We start from the raw sequence: 16,173 nt of genomic DNA, 5'->3' as shown, positions 1-16,173 counted from the left end.
TTTTTTTGGTTTTTCTCCAGTGCCGGAACTGAACTCACGACCTTGCGCTTGCCAGGCAGGCGCTTTGCCGCTGAGCTAAATCGCCAGCCCCCTATAAAAAGCTTAAAAATAATGTTAAATTCCAAAAGTATGGGCTATGATTTGCATACATAGTACCACCGTTATGTGTGTGTGTATTTTTTGAAACAGTATCTCACTCCTTTGCACAGGATGGCCTCAAACTTTTGGGCTCTGGCTGGGGGTGGTGGCATATGCCTATAGTTCCAGCACTTGGGAGGCTTAAGTAGAAGGATTGCTTTGAGTTCGAGACCAGCCTGGGCTACAAAGTGAGCTCAAGGCCAGCCTGAACTGCATAGCAAGACCCTGTCTCAAAAAGACCAAAAAAAAAAATCACCAAAACAGAAACTCCTGGGCACACACATCACCATACCTGGCTACAAAATATAGTTTTTAAAAGTACATACATAAGTCTTAGAAAAGAGACAAATGTACTAAAATTTTAAGAGTAATTCCAGAATTAAAGATAGATTTCCTCCCTCACAATCTGAAGTGTAAGTAGGTTACTTGCATAATTAAAAAAAAACCCAGTAAGTTTAGTTCTGCTGCTTCTGTTAAAGGTGCTCTTTCTGTTACCCCAAACACTGAGAGAAGAGGCATTAAAGGTTAGTCTGCTCGCCCACCTGGGACAAGGAGGCAAGCACTGAGGCTTAAGGAAAACGAAGATATACATGTAAACAAATTCTTTAATTAATGGAAAGCAATGCCAATATTAATATAAACTGAAAACACAAATCTGCCGCAGCGTTCACTGCAGGATGAAGAAGTATTCACAGCCCCTTGGCTGGAATGAAGGACGCCACCTGAGGCCTCACCCATCGCCAAGATGGAGAAGAACCTATGGTCCTGGCACCTGGCTCCTGTCTTAGGGACACAGACACATGGACGGACGGACGAACACACACACACACCAGCTGGCTGGTCCTGCCACTGCCCACACACGAGTGTGGAAGCCACGTACCGAACCTGGTTCTCCAAGAAGTGCATGTACCGATAGAGCAGGGTGTAGGAAGGAGAGAGGATGCCCACAGACTTCATCCTGGCCCCGCGCTCCAGCTCGCTCTCCACGGGCATGTTGGCGAAGCAGGCCAGGCCGAAGAAGGGTCCCTTTCGAAAATAGCTGAAAAACACCAAACAGGTACTGGGCTTGAAATCAGGAAGAAAAACTGTGTTGTGTTTTTCTCTAAAATGCAGTCCCTCAAACAAAGCAACACAACACAAATGAACTGTATGCAGAGCTCTGAGTAACAAAGCCTTAAACGGCTGAACCTCACAGATCAGACCGGCAAGGCTCGGGAGTACAGAGCTCACCAGCTGAGGATCACCCCGCTGCAGTCGGAACTTGGGGTCCAGCAGCCTTGCCACCTACTGCCCCTGATCATGGACACAGCCCTCCTCCTCCTCCTCCTCCTCCATCACAGCTTATGATGAGGACAGTCAGAGCCAGAACGAAGATCCTTCCTCAGGCCCCTCCAGAACGCGTAGTGTGTTCTCAGCATAAACCCCGGTGATTCTTCTTGCACTTCCTGAGCCTGATATCTTCCACACAGCTGTCACTTTGTTCCCATCTCCTTCTTCCCACTTGTATCTGTCACGGTTTCAGCCCAGTGAGGAAGCTAAAGCTACCAAATTATCCTTAAGGTTTTTTTCCATTTGCTCCTCCTCACAAAACTCACAAGGCACCAATTATACAGGACCCAAAACTGGTGGTGCAACCTGTAATCCCAGCACTCTGGGAGGCTGAGGCAGGTGGGTCACAAGTTAAAGCCCAGCCTGGGCAACTGAGTGACTCAGTGAGACCCTGTCTTAAAATTTTAAAAAGAGGAGTGTGAGGCTGGAGATATAGCTCAATGTAAAGGCCCTGGGGTCAATCCCCAGTACTACATAGAAAAAAAAAAGTAAGAACTTCAAGTTTTGGCCCACAGATGTCCTAACCTACAATGAGATCCAACTCCACTCTTTCAAACCTTAACACCAAACTTCAAGTGAGGTCCACCTAATTTCTTAGCAACTGAGAGAAGCTTTATGGCAGGAGTTCTTAGCTTTTCTGAGTCAGGAAGGCCACTGAAAATTTGATGAAAGCTAGATATTCTTGCTAGAAAATTGATACAATATGAAATCAAATATTGAATACAATATGAAATTGATACAATATGAAATCAAAATACAATATACACTGTATTTTCAGAGCATCTGCAGCCGCTTTATCTGAAGAACCCTCTGATAAGAGCTTTTATGCCCTGGAAAAATGGCGGGGCGTGGGAATGAAGGAAATGGTACAGGAAGCCTTGGGTTCCAAAGTACTTACATGAAATCAGACTGGATTTTATGGGACCCACTGGCCATTGACTTGAACTCAACGCCTTCAAGGTCAATATCTTGAGGTAAGCACCATTCTACCATGTTTCCTGTGGGAAAGGGAGAATACAAATTTTGTTTTGTTTTGTTTTTTGTTTTTCTTCCGGTACCAGGAATCGAACTCACAACCTTGCACTTGCCAGGCAGGCGCTGTGCCGCTGAGCCAAATCCCTAGCCCTGAGAATACAAATTTTTAAAAAATGCTTCACAAAAAGGTATTCCTGACTCAGCCTCATACTGGACCCTGGAGATGTTCACACACTCATCTCATCTGTCGCCCAGTGAGTCACTGTAGACAACAGGAGTCGGGGAGGGGAAGGATGCTGCACACAGTCGCTGCTGCGTTCACACACAGCTGCGTCCTCCACTCAGCTGATTCGGTTCTGCCATTCTGACCAGCCACTTCCAAATCTTCTTCTCACAGCTTCACTTGTCTAGATAGCTTCCTCATCTTATCGCATACTCTCCCCTTAGTAGCTTGAGATCTTGTTTCCATTTCACCTTTCTACATGGCCACTAATAACTTTGACGAATCCCAAAGCTCTTTATTTAAAAAAAAATTCTCAGTGTCATTTGCTTCAATAAGGTATATGCTTGCCAGGTGTAGTGGTACACAACTGCAATCCCAGCACTTGGGAGGCTGAGGCAGGAGGATCATTGCAAGTTCGAGACCAGCATGAGCTACAAAGTGAGCTCAAGGCCAGCCACAATTATATAGCAAGACTGTCTCAAAGACAAAAAAAACCCCAAAAAACATAAAACAAGGTATATGCTGATTCCTCAAGTAGTTCTCCTCCTTTTCCTTGATGTCCCTGATGGAATACTATTTTGGATCTCTTCCTACTTCCCTGATCAGCGCAGCTCCGCTTCCCTCCCTCTCTCCCCTCAGACGTGGGCATTCGTCAAGGGTCAACCATCTTTGCTTCCAGAATTTCGGGACTCAGTCACTGATCACTGCGTTTTTACGGAACTTGATGTTGGAGACACAAAGTAAAAGAAGACATACTCCCTGAAGACAAAGAAATCACAGTCCAGAGATAAACAAGAAGCTACAGAAAGAGAGCAGCAATCCAGTGCTTCGTGGACCCAAGGTAAGGTGGAATTTTAGGGTGCAGCCACAAGCACCCTCTAGACTGAGGGAATCTGAGGGCTGTACAAGTAGAAATGCAGCCTAGAGGAGGCTGAGAATGCTGCAGAATAGTCCTTATTGTCTTCATGCTAATTCAAAAAAATTCAAAACTGAACACTAAGCTACTTGAACTTCATTTTTCAGCAAACTTATTAATGCTCTGAACCCTAACTATCCAGGCACTAAAAATACCATCTACAATCTAGCTAACAATGCTGTCCGGTAACTGTCCAGGGCATCAGAGAATACAGGACACAGACAGCGTAGTCTCCCTGACACTCCAGACACGGTGGAGGACTAGCCAACCCACACTTGACAGTCCGAGGCACTTTTCAATAGAAGAATCATGATGTCAACCAACTTGGTAATTCATTAAAACAGAAAGCATCAAGAGGGAAATTACATTTTCGTAAGGCAGAAAAGCTACAACCACCTCGTGTTTGTCAGAGTTAAAGAAAAAGCGCTCAGAAAGAGGTGAGTTTGGAAATAAAGGTTGAGCTTTGGAAGCATCAAGTTCCCCCACCTTTCTGCGTCTCCCCCTTACCATGCCTGTGCACTATTACCAGACTCCAGAGGAGCTTTCCCTGAGAAGGTACCAGGACCGCAAGGGCCATTAGAAAGGTTCTGGGGTCTGCTCCGGGTCTGCAACATTATGGTGTCCCCGAGTCCGCCACACTGGTGGTTCTTTGTGCCGGAGATGAGAGCCCAGGAGGTGTCCCCTGTACACACCATACTGGCAACACTTGGCAAGGACAGAGAAAGGACAGCCTGGGATCGCAGCGTGTGGCCCTCCACAGGCTTTGTTCTTCTCCATTTTCCACTGCCTTGGGTACTCAGCCCATTCCTTACAGGGTTCAATCAGCTATAACTTAGCTTCCTTCCCCCAAACTGGCCTCCCCACGATGACTCCACAGCTTGTGAAAACTTTGAACTTTCTACTGCAGCATAACCGGTAAGGACATGAATGGCAACTATACAACTCATTGCATGTCCCCAAGGGAACACGCCTGTGTACCTGGCCAGGCATGGCCCCTGGGTCAGGAAACAGAACATGACCTGCCCAGGGGAGCCCCTTCAGCGCCCTCCAGGGCATTTATCCGCTCTGAGAAAGAACCAGGACCTTGAATTCACCTGCCATGAAGCAGCTGTATCTGTTTTGAAATACCTATACATGCAACCGTAGTTTTTGTCTTCTTTTGCTCAGTGTTTTTGTAAGATTCATCCATGTGGATGGATGTAGCAGCATCTCGTCCATCAATGCACTATCATCTGCAGGTAGCAATGTATGTATCTACTTCATGTCAATGGCCCTCTAGGTTATTTCCAGTCTACAGCTACTGCAGCTAGGCTTGCCGTAAACAGTTCTATACCGGTCATCTGGTGGGTACACAGGTGTGGTGGCTTTACAATGCACAAGCCTCGCTGGACTGAACCATACCCTCCAAGTTCCCAGCCCTGTGCTTTTCCAGCTGGGCTGTGGAAGTGCAGCAGCAGCAGCCAGGCTGGGTCTGTATCTGGAAGGTGCGCGCAGGAGCACTGAGCAGCCACCTGCACTGCAGCTCATCCACAGGCTCAGCAGAGGTGAGGGGCAGCGGCCCCTGGAGCCGTCTTCCTCTGGCCCTTCTTCGGCTCCTTTGACTGCTGAGCTGGGTGTGTTCAATTCCATAATGAAGGACACCAGCTTCCATGATCCTCCTGCCTCAGCCTCCCAGTGCTGGGATTACAGGTGTGCACCACCATGCCCGGTCAGTGATCACTGAGTTTTTACACTGTCTAACCAGCTCTCACAATTATGTAAGATCAAGTCCCTGTGACAACTACATCCTCTGCTCATTCTGTTTTTGACTGAACCTCGACTCACAGTTCTGCCGACTATGTCTCTTAAATTCAGAACAGCTTTAAAAACGTTTGCATCACTGCAAAGGAATCCTCAGTGATTCTAAAGCTAGTATAATGGGGAGCCTGCAAAAAAGGCAAAGTAAATACAATGTTGTTGAAAGGGTGTTTTCACTTAGTTATCTTAGGTTAAACAAAGACCAATGTATGCCTTTACACTAGAGCTCATCAGAGCCATCAATATGTCACTGCACTGAGAACCTAGATGAGATCAATACATTGTTTAATGTTTCCCAAAAGCATCTGGTTAATACACTATTTTCTTTTTTTGCCAGTACCAGGAATCAAACTCAGGACCTTGCGCTTGCCAAGCAGGCTCTGTGCCACTGAGCTATATCCCCAGTCAATACAGTATTTTCATGGAGTATCTTAAGGCACTAATTTTACAGAAGGCTTTTTTTTTAAACAATTGCTGGGATATCAGGGCTGCAGGCTGCCTCTCAATACACTCTCACAAAGAGCAGAACTCACTATTTTTAGCTTGGTACATGGCCATCCAAATGAAGCCTGTGTTTCTCGCCACCTTTCTGCATGCAGGTTTGGCTCCACGAATAAATTCCAGCCAGTGGAGTGTGGACAGAAATGAGGTGTATGATTTCCAGCACGTACCCAAAAGCCAAGGAGCACGGCATCCCTTCCTCCATCTTCCTGCCTGGAACGTGCAGGTGCTGACATATGGAGGGAACGACAGAGCCAAAAATCACCATGAACCCGGGTCCCGAGCAAAATTAGACAGTAGAATGATGGGGGAGGGGTAGAGCACTGGGGATTGTTAGGATTTGAGATCATATTCTAACCCTTGGCCAGCTGTGTCCTGATGTCACATAAAAAAGAAACCCCTCTTGTGTAGCCACAGTTAGCTTGGATCCTTCACACTCAGAGCCAAAACCAGGTCTATGAAATACAGCTGACCTAGAGGACAGAGTCCCCGTTCCTCAGCCTTGCACTTGGAGGCCTCCTCCTTCCTCTGCCTGGTCAGTTCTTGCTGCCCAGAAAGAAAGAAACTGAGGGAGGCAATGATATCCTGTCTGTTGTGTCCTTCATCCATAAATGGACACCAGCCTGTCTGGGCTGGGAAATACACTCATCAGTAGCAGGACGGTGAACCGTGGCTTTGGGCTCGGGATCCAGAACTCCACTCTGGGAAGTCATCCTCTTCCCTCCAAAAGCACACTGCCGCTAGCGTACTCTTGTAAGGCATCCGTAGCCCTTATCGCAGCCTATTACAATCTCTCTGATATCTGTCTCCCTGAAGCCTGTGAACTTCTGAAAAGCAGGGCCTCTGCTTGTCTTCGGATTCCAATACTGCACGGGGCCTTGCACACATTGGGAAGGGCATTAAAAAAAAAAAAAAAGAACAGCAACTTTGATAAAGACAGGTAGTTAGGTAGTTGATCAATCAGTGTAAATTACCCTAGGGGTTGCAGGGATACTGTAGTTTTGTAAGGAGATTTTTTTTTTTCTCAAATATTTAGGAGTATGGTCTTATATCTACAACTAACTTTCAAATGGGTCAGGAAACAATGTATATCTGTATCTGTATATAGTCAGTCTACTTCTGCTTGCTGAATTTGTGTCAGTACAACCCATACATTAGGAAGCAGCATGAACACAAAGAATTTCATATTTGCTTATGGTATAAATTCAATGCAATTTCAATCAAAATTCTAGTAAGTTATTTAGTGGAGGTCGAAAAATTAATTCAGAGGCTTATATGGAAAGGCAAGTGACCCAAACGGCAACACGATTCTGAAGGATATAACTGAAGAACATTATCCTACTTCACAACTTATATAAAACTATGTAATCAAGAGAGCGTATGGGAAAAATATCAGCAAATATAGCAATGAGAGGCCAAAACCAGTCGACCATACAAATACATTCAGCTCATCTTTGCTGAAGGAGCAAAGGCATACAATGAACAAAAGACTTTTCAACAAAGGATGCCAGAACAAGTGGACATGAACATGCAAAAAAGAAAAAAAGAATCTAGACAATCCTTACACTCTTCACAAAAACTATCCAATATGAATAGATTCAACCATAAAATGCACAATTATAAAACTTTCAAGAAACACGGGAAAATCTTGTGTTAGCAATGAGTTTTTAAATACAACATTAAAAGTAATTCCTGAAAGAAAAACTGTTAAGCTGAGTTCACTAAAGTTAAAAACTTCTGGAGCTGAGCATGGTAGCACATACCTATAATCCTAGCACTTAGGGAGCTGAGGCAGGAGGATCACAAGTCTGAGGTCACTCTGTGTACAGTGAGACCCTGTTTCAAAAGTCCAATAATAATATTAATAAAAAAATAATAAGATTAAAATTTTAAAAACTTATGATCTGTGAACAACATTAAGAGAATTCACAGGAGGCCAGGTGTGGTGGTACACACCTGTGATCCCAGCACTCAAGAGGCTGAGGCAGGAGGATCATTTGAGTTTGACAGCAGCTTGGGCTACAAAGTGAGCTCAAGGCCAGCCTGAACTGCAGAGTGAGACCCTGTCTCAAAAAAAAAAAAAAAAAAAAAAAAAAAAAAAAACGAGAATTAAAAGGAAAGCCATACGCTGGAAAAAAATATTTGCAAAATAAACACCTCAGTAATATACGAGGGCACAATTTCATCAGAGGCAATTTCACATCCACCTACACACGATGTTAACATGAGGAACCCGGGTGAATCCATGCTCAGCTGAATCAAGCCACGAAGCAATACATAAAATTCATCCACCCTGAACATCTACCTGCTGTCCCCGGTCTCTGTCTCCAGCCATTCCCACCCACTTCCTCTGTTACCACCGGTTTCAGACAGCCCTTTCTCCACCATTTCACTGTATCTCACCAACTCCACACTCTGACACTAACTTCCACAGACAATCTCCAGGTCTTACAGGAGGTTTCATGTTTACCTAGCAGTTTCGTGCTTCTTAACCATGTAACATATGCCAAACTGTCCTAGTATTATTGTTAGGCTTCTGTTTTTTCCCCCACCGTGTCACTGACAAAGTTTTTGAGGCTTGGGCCTATCACCCCTTTTTTTTCATGAGCTCTGAGATTTTTAACGTGTGATTTTTCACATCAGAGATTTCTGGAATATGTATTTCATGTTATAGGGGAACTGACTGTATAAGGATCAAGCCAATATGATAAAATGTCAACAGATGGAGATTCTGTGAAAAATATACAGGTTCTCGCTGTACTATTCCCTCCATTTTCCCAAGGTCTAACAAATTTCAACAAATCACAGAAACCATTTAAATAGAGGGATATGAAAAAATATATAAGGAAAGCATAAAGGTTATTGCAAAACCCAAAAATAAAAAAAAATAAAAATACAAAAAATACAAAAAACCCAACAATAATTGAAAGAATGTACCACAGCGCCGGGGATACAGCTCAGTGGCATAAGTGCCTGCCTGGCAAGCATAAGGTCTTGAGTTCGATTCCCAGTACCAAAAAAAAAAAAAAAAAATTAATTAGCCTGGAGTGGTGGTACACGCCTATAATCCCAGCACTCGGGAGGCTGAGGCAGGAGGATCTTTGCAAGTTCAAGACCAGCCTAGGCTACAATATTACAGGTTTAAAGGAAATGGATTTTGCAAAAACAGTGACCCTTATCGGAAGCCATTTAATGCCACAAAAACTTTATAATGAATGTGGCCTAGCCCCAGTTCTCAGCGTTCACATCCCATGTGCTGAGGTTTCCCAAATGTCCTCCTATATTAATAAGAACGTAGCCAAGGAGCTGGAGCCTAGAAGGATGCAACAAGAGTAGTCACCCAAAAGAGGTGCTGCCTTTGCTCCTACATTGCTCTTTCTAGCTCCAAGCCCTCCTTCTTCTTGGGCCACACCTAGGGCCTACCTCAGCCCCTGTGGGACCTGTCCAGCCTCCCCTGCAAAGAGGATCTATGATGTTCACGTGACCAGATGCGGTGATCTGCACTGTGTATAGTCAGCTGGTTGTTCAATAAATATTGGTGGAGCATACATTGGTAGCACAGTGCCAGGTACTGAGCTCATGCAAAGAGCAAACATGTCTTTGTTTAAAGGAACCCGGATGAGGAGGCTACGGGGCTGGCAGCTGTTACCAGGGAAAGCCAGAGGGCCATATGGATGTACAGTGGTCTGAACTCTGCCCTCCACTGCTCCAAAGGTCAGCCCGCAGGTCCTTGGGCACTGGTGTTGCAGAAGCTCCTAGGCCGTGAGACACACAGGCTGTGGCATCTACACGCAAGGCTGCCTGTCTTCCAGCTCTGCTGCTGAAATGTGACATGACCTTACCTCTAGGCCTGCTGGAATTTATCACCCACCATTTCCTAAGGAGACAGACTTTGGCAGCTGCTACTGCTGCCTATTAAAAAATGCATCTCAAAATATTTAAAGCGATCTTGAGTCATAACAATCCCTGTCTAATGGGAAATAATACGTGCAGCATTTCTTCCTCTTCCTGCCCAGTCAAGCACTTCTTGACGTCATCCTGTACTAAGTGGTGACTGTCCCAGCTTGACGTCCTCTTACAGCTCCTTCTGCCTGAAGAGTGGAGGACACTGCGCCAGTCTGCCCTTCCACCTCGCGCCTTGCTTTTCTGTCAGCTTCCTTCCATCATCCCCTCGTAGGCATACCCGAAACTGAGACGGAATCCTGTTTCCGGCACGGAGGCAAGAATCCTGGTCCCCACAATGTACCTTCTTTCCCTAGTCAACTCTGCAAGGGTCACCAAATTCCAGAGATGGGAGAAACTTCAAAAGAATCCAGAACCCAACCAGCCCGCTTCCATTGACTTTTGGTCTTAATGAGGTAGGACAGAAGTAAAGCTAGGTAGAAAGGACACAATGAAATGGAACTTTTAAAAAATCGCACTTTGAAGGCAAACTGCAGCCTCAGAACATAAACCTGGGTTATTTGCTTTTTTCTCTTCTCCTAAAATGGGAAACCTGGGCGACTCTCTTTCAGCTGCAAAGGAGCTCCCTCATTCCTTTTCATTTGCAAATGGTCCTCTTGGACTCAGGAAGGGACCACCCTTTCCGGATTTCCCAGAGGATTAGACCATCATCTCACTAGGGGTGGGCCACCCGCTCCCACCCACGAAGACTAAGACTATAGATAATCCAACTGCACAGGTTTGCACCTCCCAAAACATAAACGATCCCAGTTCCCAACCGCATCGTGCCTCATTCCTCTGAGCACCCTACTCACCTCTAGTACATCCTGTATCTACTTCCGGTAAATCCTCTATTACTGAGGCTTCCGGAAACCAGCCTGCACACCTGTGTTAAAGGGGTAGGTTAAATTCCTTATTTCAGCCCCAGGGACCCTTAGACCCAGCCAGTGACAGTAAGTGCTTTGAAACAATTTTTTTTTTTTTTTTTGCAACTGGGAATCAAACTCAGGACCTTTCATTTGCCAGGCAGGCACTGTGCCTGAGCTATATCCCCGGCCTGAAACAATCTTTAAAACCACCCAGGATGAGTGTATAACCAAAGCAAAGGGGAGAGGACTGTCAGTATGAACAGCCCTGTGACAGGCAGAAATTAATCTTGGTGATGTCAAGTCAGCCATATGTCAATCCATGGCTGATTTCCAATGCATTAACTTTACATACAAAAATAAGCCTTCCAGTTCACAGATCCCATCTAATTTCCCACTGGGGTATGGGGAAGGAAGGCAGGTCTTGGAGGGAGGTGTGTATGTGTACACACACACACACACACACACACACACACACACACACTTTACCAGACTTCACAACTGCATCTGCTTTTCTCAGGACACAGAAGACCGCCAGGAGGACTGCATGTAAGGTCTTTAAAGCCAGTGGTTTAGCACAGTTCCTGGCACACGGGGGCCACACAAATGCTGGATACTATCAACCACCTCTACCACTTTTCTCCTCGTGGATTTTCAAGAGGAGATGCTGGATTCACAACAGAAGGCCACTAAGTGACTTTGCCCTGAAAACCACAAGCCAGTGAATCCACCAACAGCCCAGGAGAGTCTGCCAATGTGAGATTAATCAAATCAACCACAATTGTGTTCCGATCAACCACAAGTGTTTTCCACTGACATCTGATGGGGACACAGAGAAAGCTTGCAACTTCCTTGTTGGATACCAGAACTGGATTTCCCTTCGCTTCCCAGGGAGCTGGGCTGCTCTCTACATTTTCAAACTTCCCATACCCATTCCACTACTCCAACGCTGGAGTCATTTATCGTCTGCAAAGAGCCAGCTGATTTGCCGGCACTCCGGATTATGCCCCAGGCACCAGCTCTAGCTTCACGATATGCCTTTCCATCACTGTGGTTAAAGAAATGCTTACATTCCCTTGAATGTACTGGGAATCTGTGGAGATTAAAATTAGTATGTGATTGATTTTAAATATACCCATTTGCACAGGAGCGTTCAGATGCACTAAATTATATAGGTGTTCAGAGGCAATTTGGGCATGACTGGAGGCTGAGGGAAGGAGGTAGTAATTCACTCCTAATCAGGAGGAATAAAAGCAATACCTTGAGACACCTCAGCAAGTGTTCCTGGCCCTTCCAATCATGGGAATTTCACCCAAGTGCCTACAAAATAACCGGGGTGAAATCCAGCAGCGTAATGTGAATCTCTTATAAAGAAACTGTCAAAGGGCAGACTCCTAGGTAACCAGGCGCTGCAGGGTCACAGCTTCACCAGCCTCAGGCTCCCACAGTCCTCAGTGACACTGGGGAGACAGCTCCTCTACTACCATGGGGCGGAGGGGAGACTCCTAAGCATGACCGTATCTTTTTCCCTGAAGAAAGGAAATTTTGTTAGATCTCTAGAGAGAAAATATTAAAATTAAAAGCAAGCCCGTAAATCATGGGCCTGAAAAGCAATATTCTGGCTGCCGACCGCTTCCACCCGGCATGCAGAGTTAGCATCTGGGCCTGCTTTCAATAGCAGCTTTGTAGCGCAGATGGCCAGCACCACCATCCCAAGGCTCCCTGCTCCGGATACCATGTGCTTGTGCGCGAGCACACACACGCGTCTCACCTCGAATCTGAAGCCCCTGCTCATGTCATTTGTAGAGTCAACAAATGTAATTTTCGGGGGCTGGGGATTTAGCTCAGCGGCAAAGCGCCTGCCTGGCAAGTGCAAGGTAGTGAGTTCGGTTCCCGGTACCGGAGAAAAACCAAAAAAAAAAAAAAAAAAAACAAATGTAATTTTCAAGCCCTGAGCCAATGAAAATAATCTTTATGTCTGTACCTTCTCTGATTTTTCCTAAAGATGCCCAACCCCAGCTCCAAAACTTAGACCTATATCTGAAAGTATAAAAGAATTATTCTCTTATTCCCATTCATCAACTGAAGAATCGCTGAACCTGGCCCAATACACACACACAGCCCCCTCTAAAAACATCCACTCTGCCCTCGCATTCCCTCTTGCCTGTACTTCCTCCTCACAGATGTGCCCTGGGGATGGAGTCTCTCCTCCTCAGTCTCCACTCCTTGCTCCTTCTCCCTGTTTGTACACATGCCAACGGAACCCGCCCTGGATGCGAAGGCGCATGAAATGAAATGCCCGTGGCCTGGACAGCATTTCAGTGGAGCAAGGGAGCGCCTAAGAATGCAAACTAGAGAGAGGAACTCGAGTCTAGACCAATCCCTCCCACCTGTGACCTCCATGCTATGTTCTGATTTTAGAAAAGCAGCAGTATTTGTTGTACTACTTTTGGTAATAGACCTGAGAAAAGGCAATGTTCTGGGGGGACGGGGGGACCAATACGAAAAAGTCCCATCTAGCAAAAATGCCCCCGGAGAGTAGAGAAGACCCTGGACAAAAATCAGGACGATGGTCTGGTCCCCACCTCTGTTCTCTGGAACTCCCCCTCCTCAACCTCCACAGGAGCTCACCGGGTGCTCCTGGAAGCCCTTGTCCCAGTGCCACCCTCTGAGGCCTGTGGAACCCCAGCAGAGACATTCACTCCTCTGCTACCTCTGAAGAGATGTGTCATAATTTTATTTTATAGATGCACTATCTGAATATTTTCACAGGCTGCAAAGTGTCATTTAGGACTGAGACAGATGATGAGAGAGAGAGAGAAGTTTACAGACAAAGAGCAACTGCTTCCCCCCAAAACCGACTGAAGTGAACAGGGGTCACACATGGACATGCACCCCTCTTCTCCTCCCTCCCCGTCTCCTCTCCTCTCTGATCCCTAGATAAAGTCATCATGAGATGCTGGGAAGCAGAGGCTTAGAAAGTACAGTGCCGTAGGAAGACAACTAGGCCAGGAGGCATGTATTTATTGGCCAGTTAATACAGTCCTACCGGGGCTGGGGATTTAGCTCAGCGGCAAAGTACCTGCCTGGCAAGCGCAAGGTCGTGAGTTCGGTTTCCCAGTACCGGAGAAAAACCAAAAAAAAAAAAAAAAAAAAAAAACCACCAAAAATATACAGTCCTACCTTGGTACTGCTTTGAAACTCATCAAATTCGGCACTTAAGGCTTTTTGAAGAGAAAATTTTTGTCTCAGCACTTGTCATTTGTTTGATACTCAAGCTGCAAGTTGGAACTGACTGGCGTCCATTGCTTTGAGACTTACTACTACCCTTTCCAGCCTAAACTATTTGCTGGGTGCTTGTCACTTTTGGTAGTCCTCCAACACTTCCCAGGACCAATTATCGGTAAGTATGGAGGTCCCACTGTATTCCCCATTGTTTACCCACCGTTGGCACATTTCCTTATATATAAGTTGTGCATAAACAATCATCAAGGGGCTGGGAATTTAGCTCAGCGGCACAGCGCCTGCCTGGCAAGCGCGACCTGCCTGGCAAGCGCGAGGTCGTGAGTTCGATTCCCGGTACCAAAAAAACCCCAAAACAAACAAACAGAAACAATCATTAAATTACAGAGTGCTTAGAATTACATCAAAGGGACCATGGTAAAATGCCTGCAATAAATGTCACAGTTTGGTTCTTTTCACACTAGACTTAGTCTGAAAACCATCACCCTTACACACACTCTCCATATACACAACCGCACTGAAATATGCTCAATGGCAGTGACTGAAAAGGCAGAGCAGGGTTCCGGCTGTTAGGTGCTACCATCAGTTGGTCGGTATCATTTATCAACTGATACCAAGAATGGACGATAATCATTTTATCAGCGCAACCTGTATTCAGTGCAAGATTCTTTTCCTCTGCCCTCCCTATACGCTCACCAGAGAGCTACTACTACTGACTCACGGTCCAGTAATCTCCCCTTCCGGTTTCTTCAGTTCCTCTTAAATACTTCCCATCCTCTACCTGCCCCTCCTACGCCTCTGTAGATGCTGGGGTAGACCATTAGGAATATAATTAGTTACAAAGTATCTGTTTTTGTCGAACAGCAAGAATTACTTTAGCCAAAAGAGACCATTTTTCAAAGTATGAGTACCCAAAAATCCCAATCATGAGAGGCAGCCAGTACGTACGCTGAGAATTAAAAAAAAAGAAGAAAAAAAATCTAGGCCCGGTGGTACGTGCCTGTAATCCCAGCGCTCTGGGAGGCTGAGACAGGAGGATGCCAAGTTCGAGGACTTGTCTCGAAAATAAAAAAAGGCTGGTCAGTGTGACAGGCCCTGAATTGAATGCCCAATATGGGGCGGGGGAGGGGATACCAGTTGGAATTACATGTACACGTACAAGGGTTCGGCACTATTTGATGAGGCTTTGGTTTCGGTTGCAGATGTTCGGACCATGTAAGAATTAATTTCAAATGGTGAGGCAGTCAAAACATTTGAAAGCCGTTGGAATGGGGTAAAGGAATAGACCTTTCTGAGTCCTGACTTCTCCTCCCCACAGACCAAGTCAGCAGAGGAGGAACTTCGCCCCGTGAATCTCACCTCTGCCTGTGCCCTGCAGGCTCACAACCCTTGAACAAAGTTCAGCAGCCTGGCCTGGACGCGGTCAGTTCGTGAATCATCTGATCCCCTTCTCCGGACCCTGCCCCTTTTTCTCCCATTACATCCCTATCCAGGACCAGGCGGGGACTCCGGGAGAGCAGCAAGTGCTTGCTCCGGGCATGGGCGCTCTCCGCTCCAGCATCTCCACCGAGTGGGACGGTGCCCCTGGGTGCTCCCAGCCCGAGCCGCGACGCCGCCCGCGCACCTCCACAGCTCTCGGGAGGAGGAGGAGCCCAGGGCTCTCGGCAGGGCGAACCCACGCGCTCACTTTTCAGCCTCCACGGCCTCTCTCACCTCCGCACGCACAGCCCCTTACTGAGTGGCTGGGCGAAACATCACGTGAGATAACCTTGCACTTCTCCAAACATCCCAGAAAGAGCACCGGCGGACGACGCGTGTCCCCCTGCCAGTCTCATCCCCGGACGCTGCGGGCGTTCGGTCCTCCGAGTCCGGCCGTCCGAGAAGTGAACTTGGCCGCCGGGATGGAGACGCCGCGCTGGGCGCGAGGGCGGGCGCCCGGGGCCCAGGGGCGCGCAGGACGCCGTTCCGGGGGCGTTGGCCCGGGGCTTTCCTCCTAAGTGGAAATGCTTCCAGCGGAGCGAGAAAGGAAGGAAAACAAAAGCCAGGGCCCCAGGACCGCAAACTGGCTCCTCCACGCCCGCAGCCGAGCGGAGCAGAGCAGACCCAGGCACGAGCGTGAACCGGGTCTGGGGACCGGCCGCAGGGGTTGGCGGGGTGGAGAACAAAGCCCCTGGGGCCGCCGCGCAGGGGGCGCCCGGGCCCCGGGAACCCGCAGCGTGCCTTGGGGCCGAGGCTGGGGCCAC

At 47.0% G+C, this 16,173-nt stretch overlaps 1 protein-coding gene across 1 annotated transcript in view; it reads right to left on the bottom strand.

Moving 5' to 3' along the window:
* Kiaa1147 (KIAA1147 ortholog) overlaps positions 1 to 16,173 on the bottom strand; it is a 53,127-nt gene that overhangs the window by 30,101 nt on the left and 6,853 nt on the right. The window contains exons 3-6 of the mRNA XM_013504920.1: positions 15,820 to 16,163; positions 15,644 to 15,752; positions 2,366 to 2,465; positions 1,019 to 1,177 (exon numbers count right to left, since the gene is read on the bottom strand). Of these exons, the coding sequence (XP_013360374.1) occupies positions 1,019 to 1,177; positions 2,366 to 2,465; positions 15,644 to 15,752; positions 15,820 to 16,163 (712 nt within the window). The remainder of the gene's footprint in view (positions 1 to 1,018; positions 1,178 to 2,365; positions 2,466 to 15,643; positions 15,753 to 15,819; positions 16,164 to 16,173) is intronic.

Source organism: Chinchilla lanigera, unplaced genomic scaffold, assembly GCF_000276665.1.
Source record: "Chinchilla lanigera isolate Chin_1 unplaced genomic scaffold, ChiLan1.0 scaffold00093, whole genome shotgun sequence".
NCBI lineage: Eukaryota > Metazoa > Chordata > Mammalia > Rodentia > Chinchillidae > Chinchilla > Chinchilla lanigera.
This window is presented reverse-complemented; position numbering and strand designations above follow the sequence as displayed.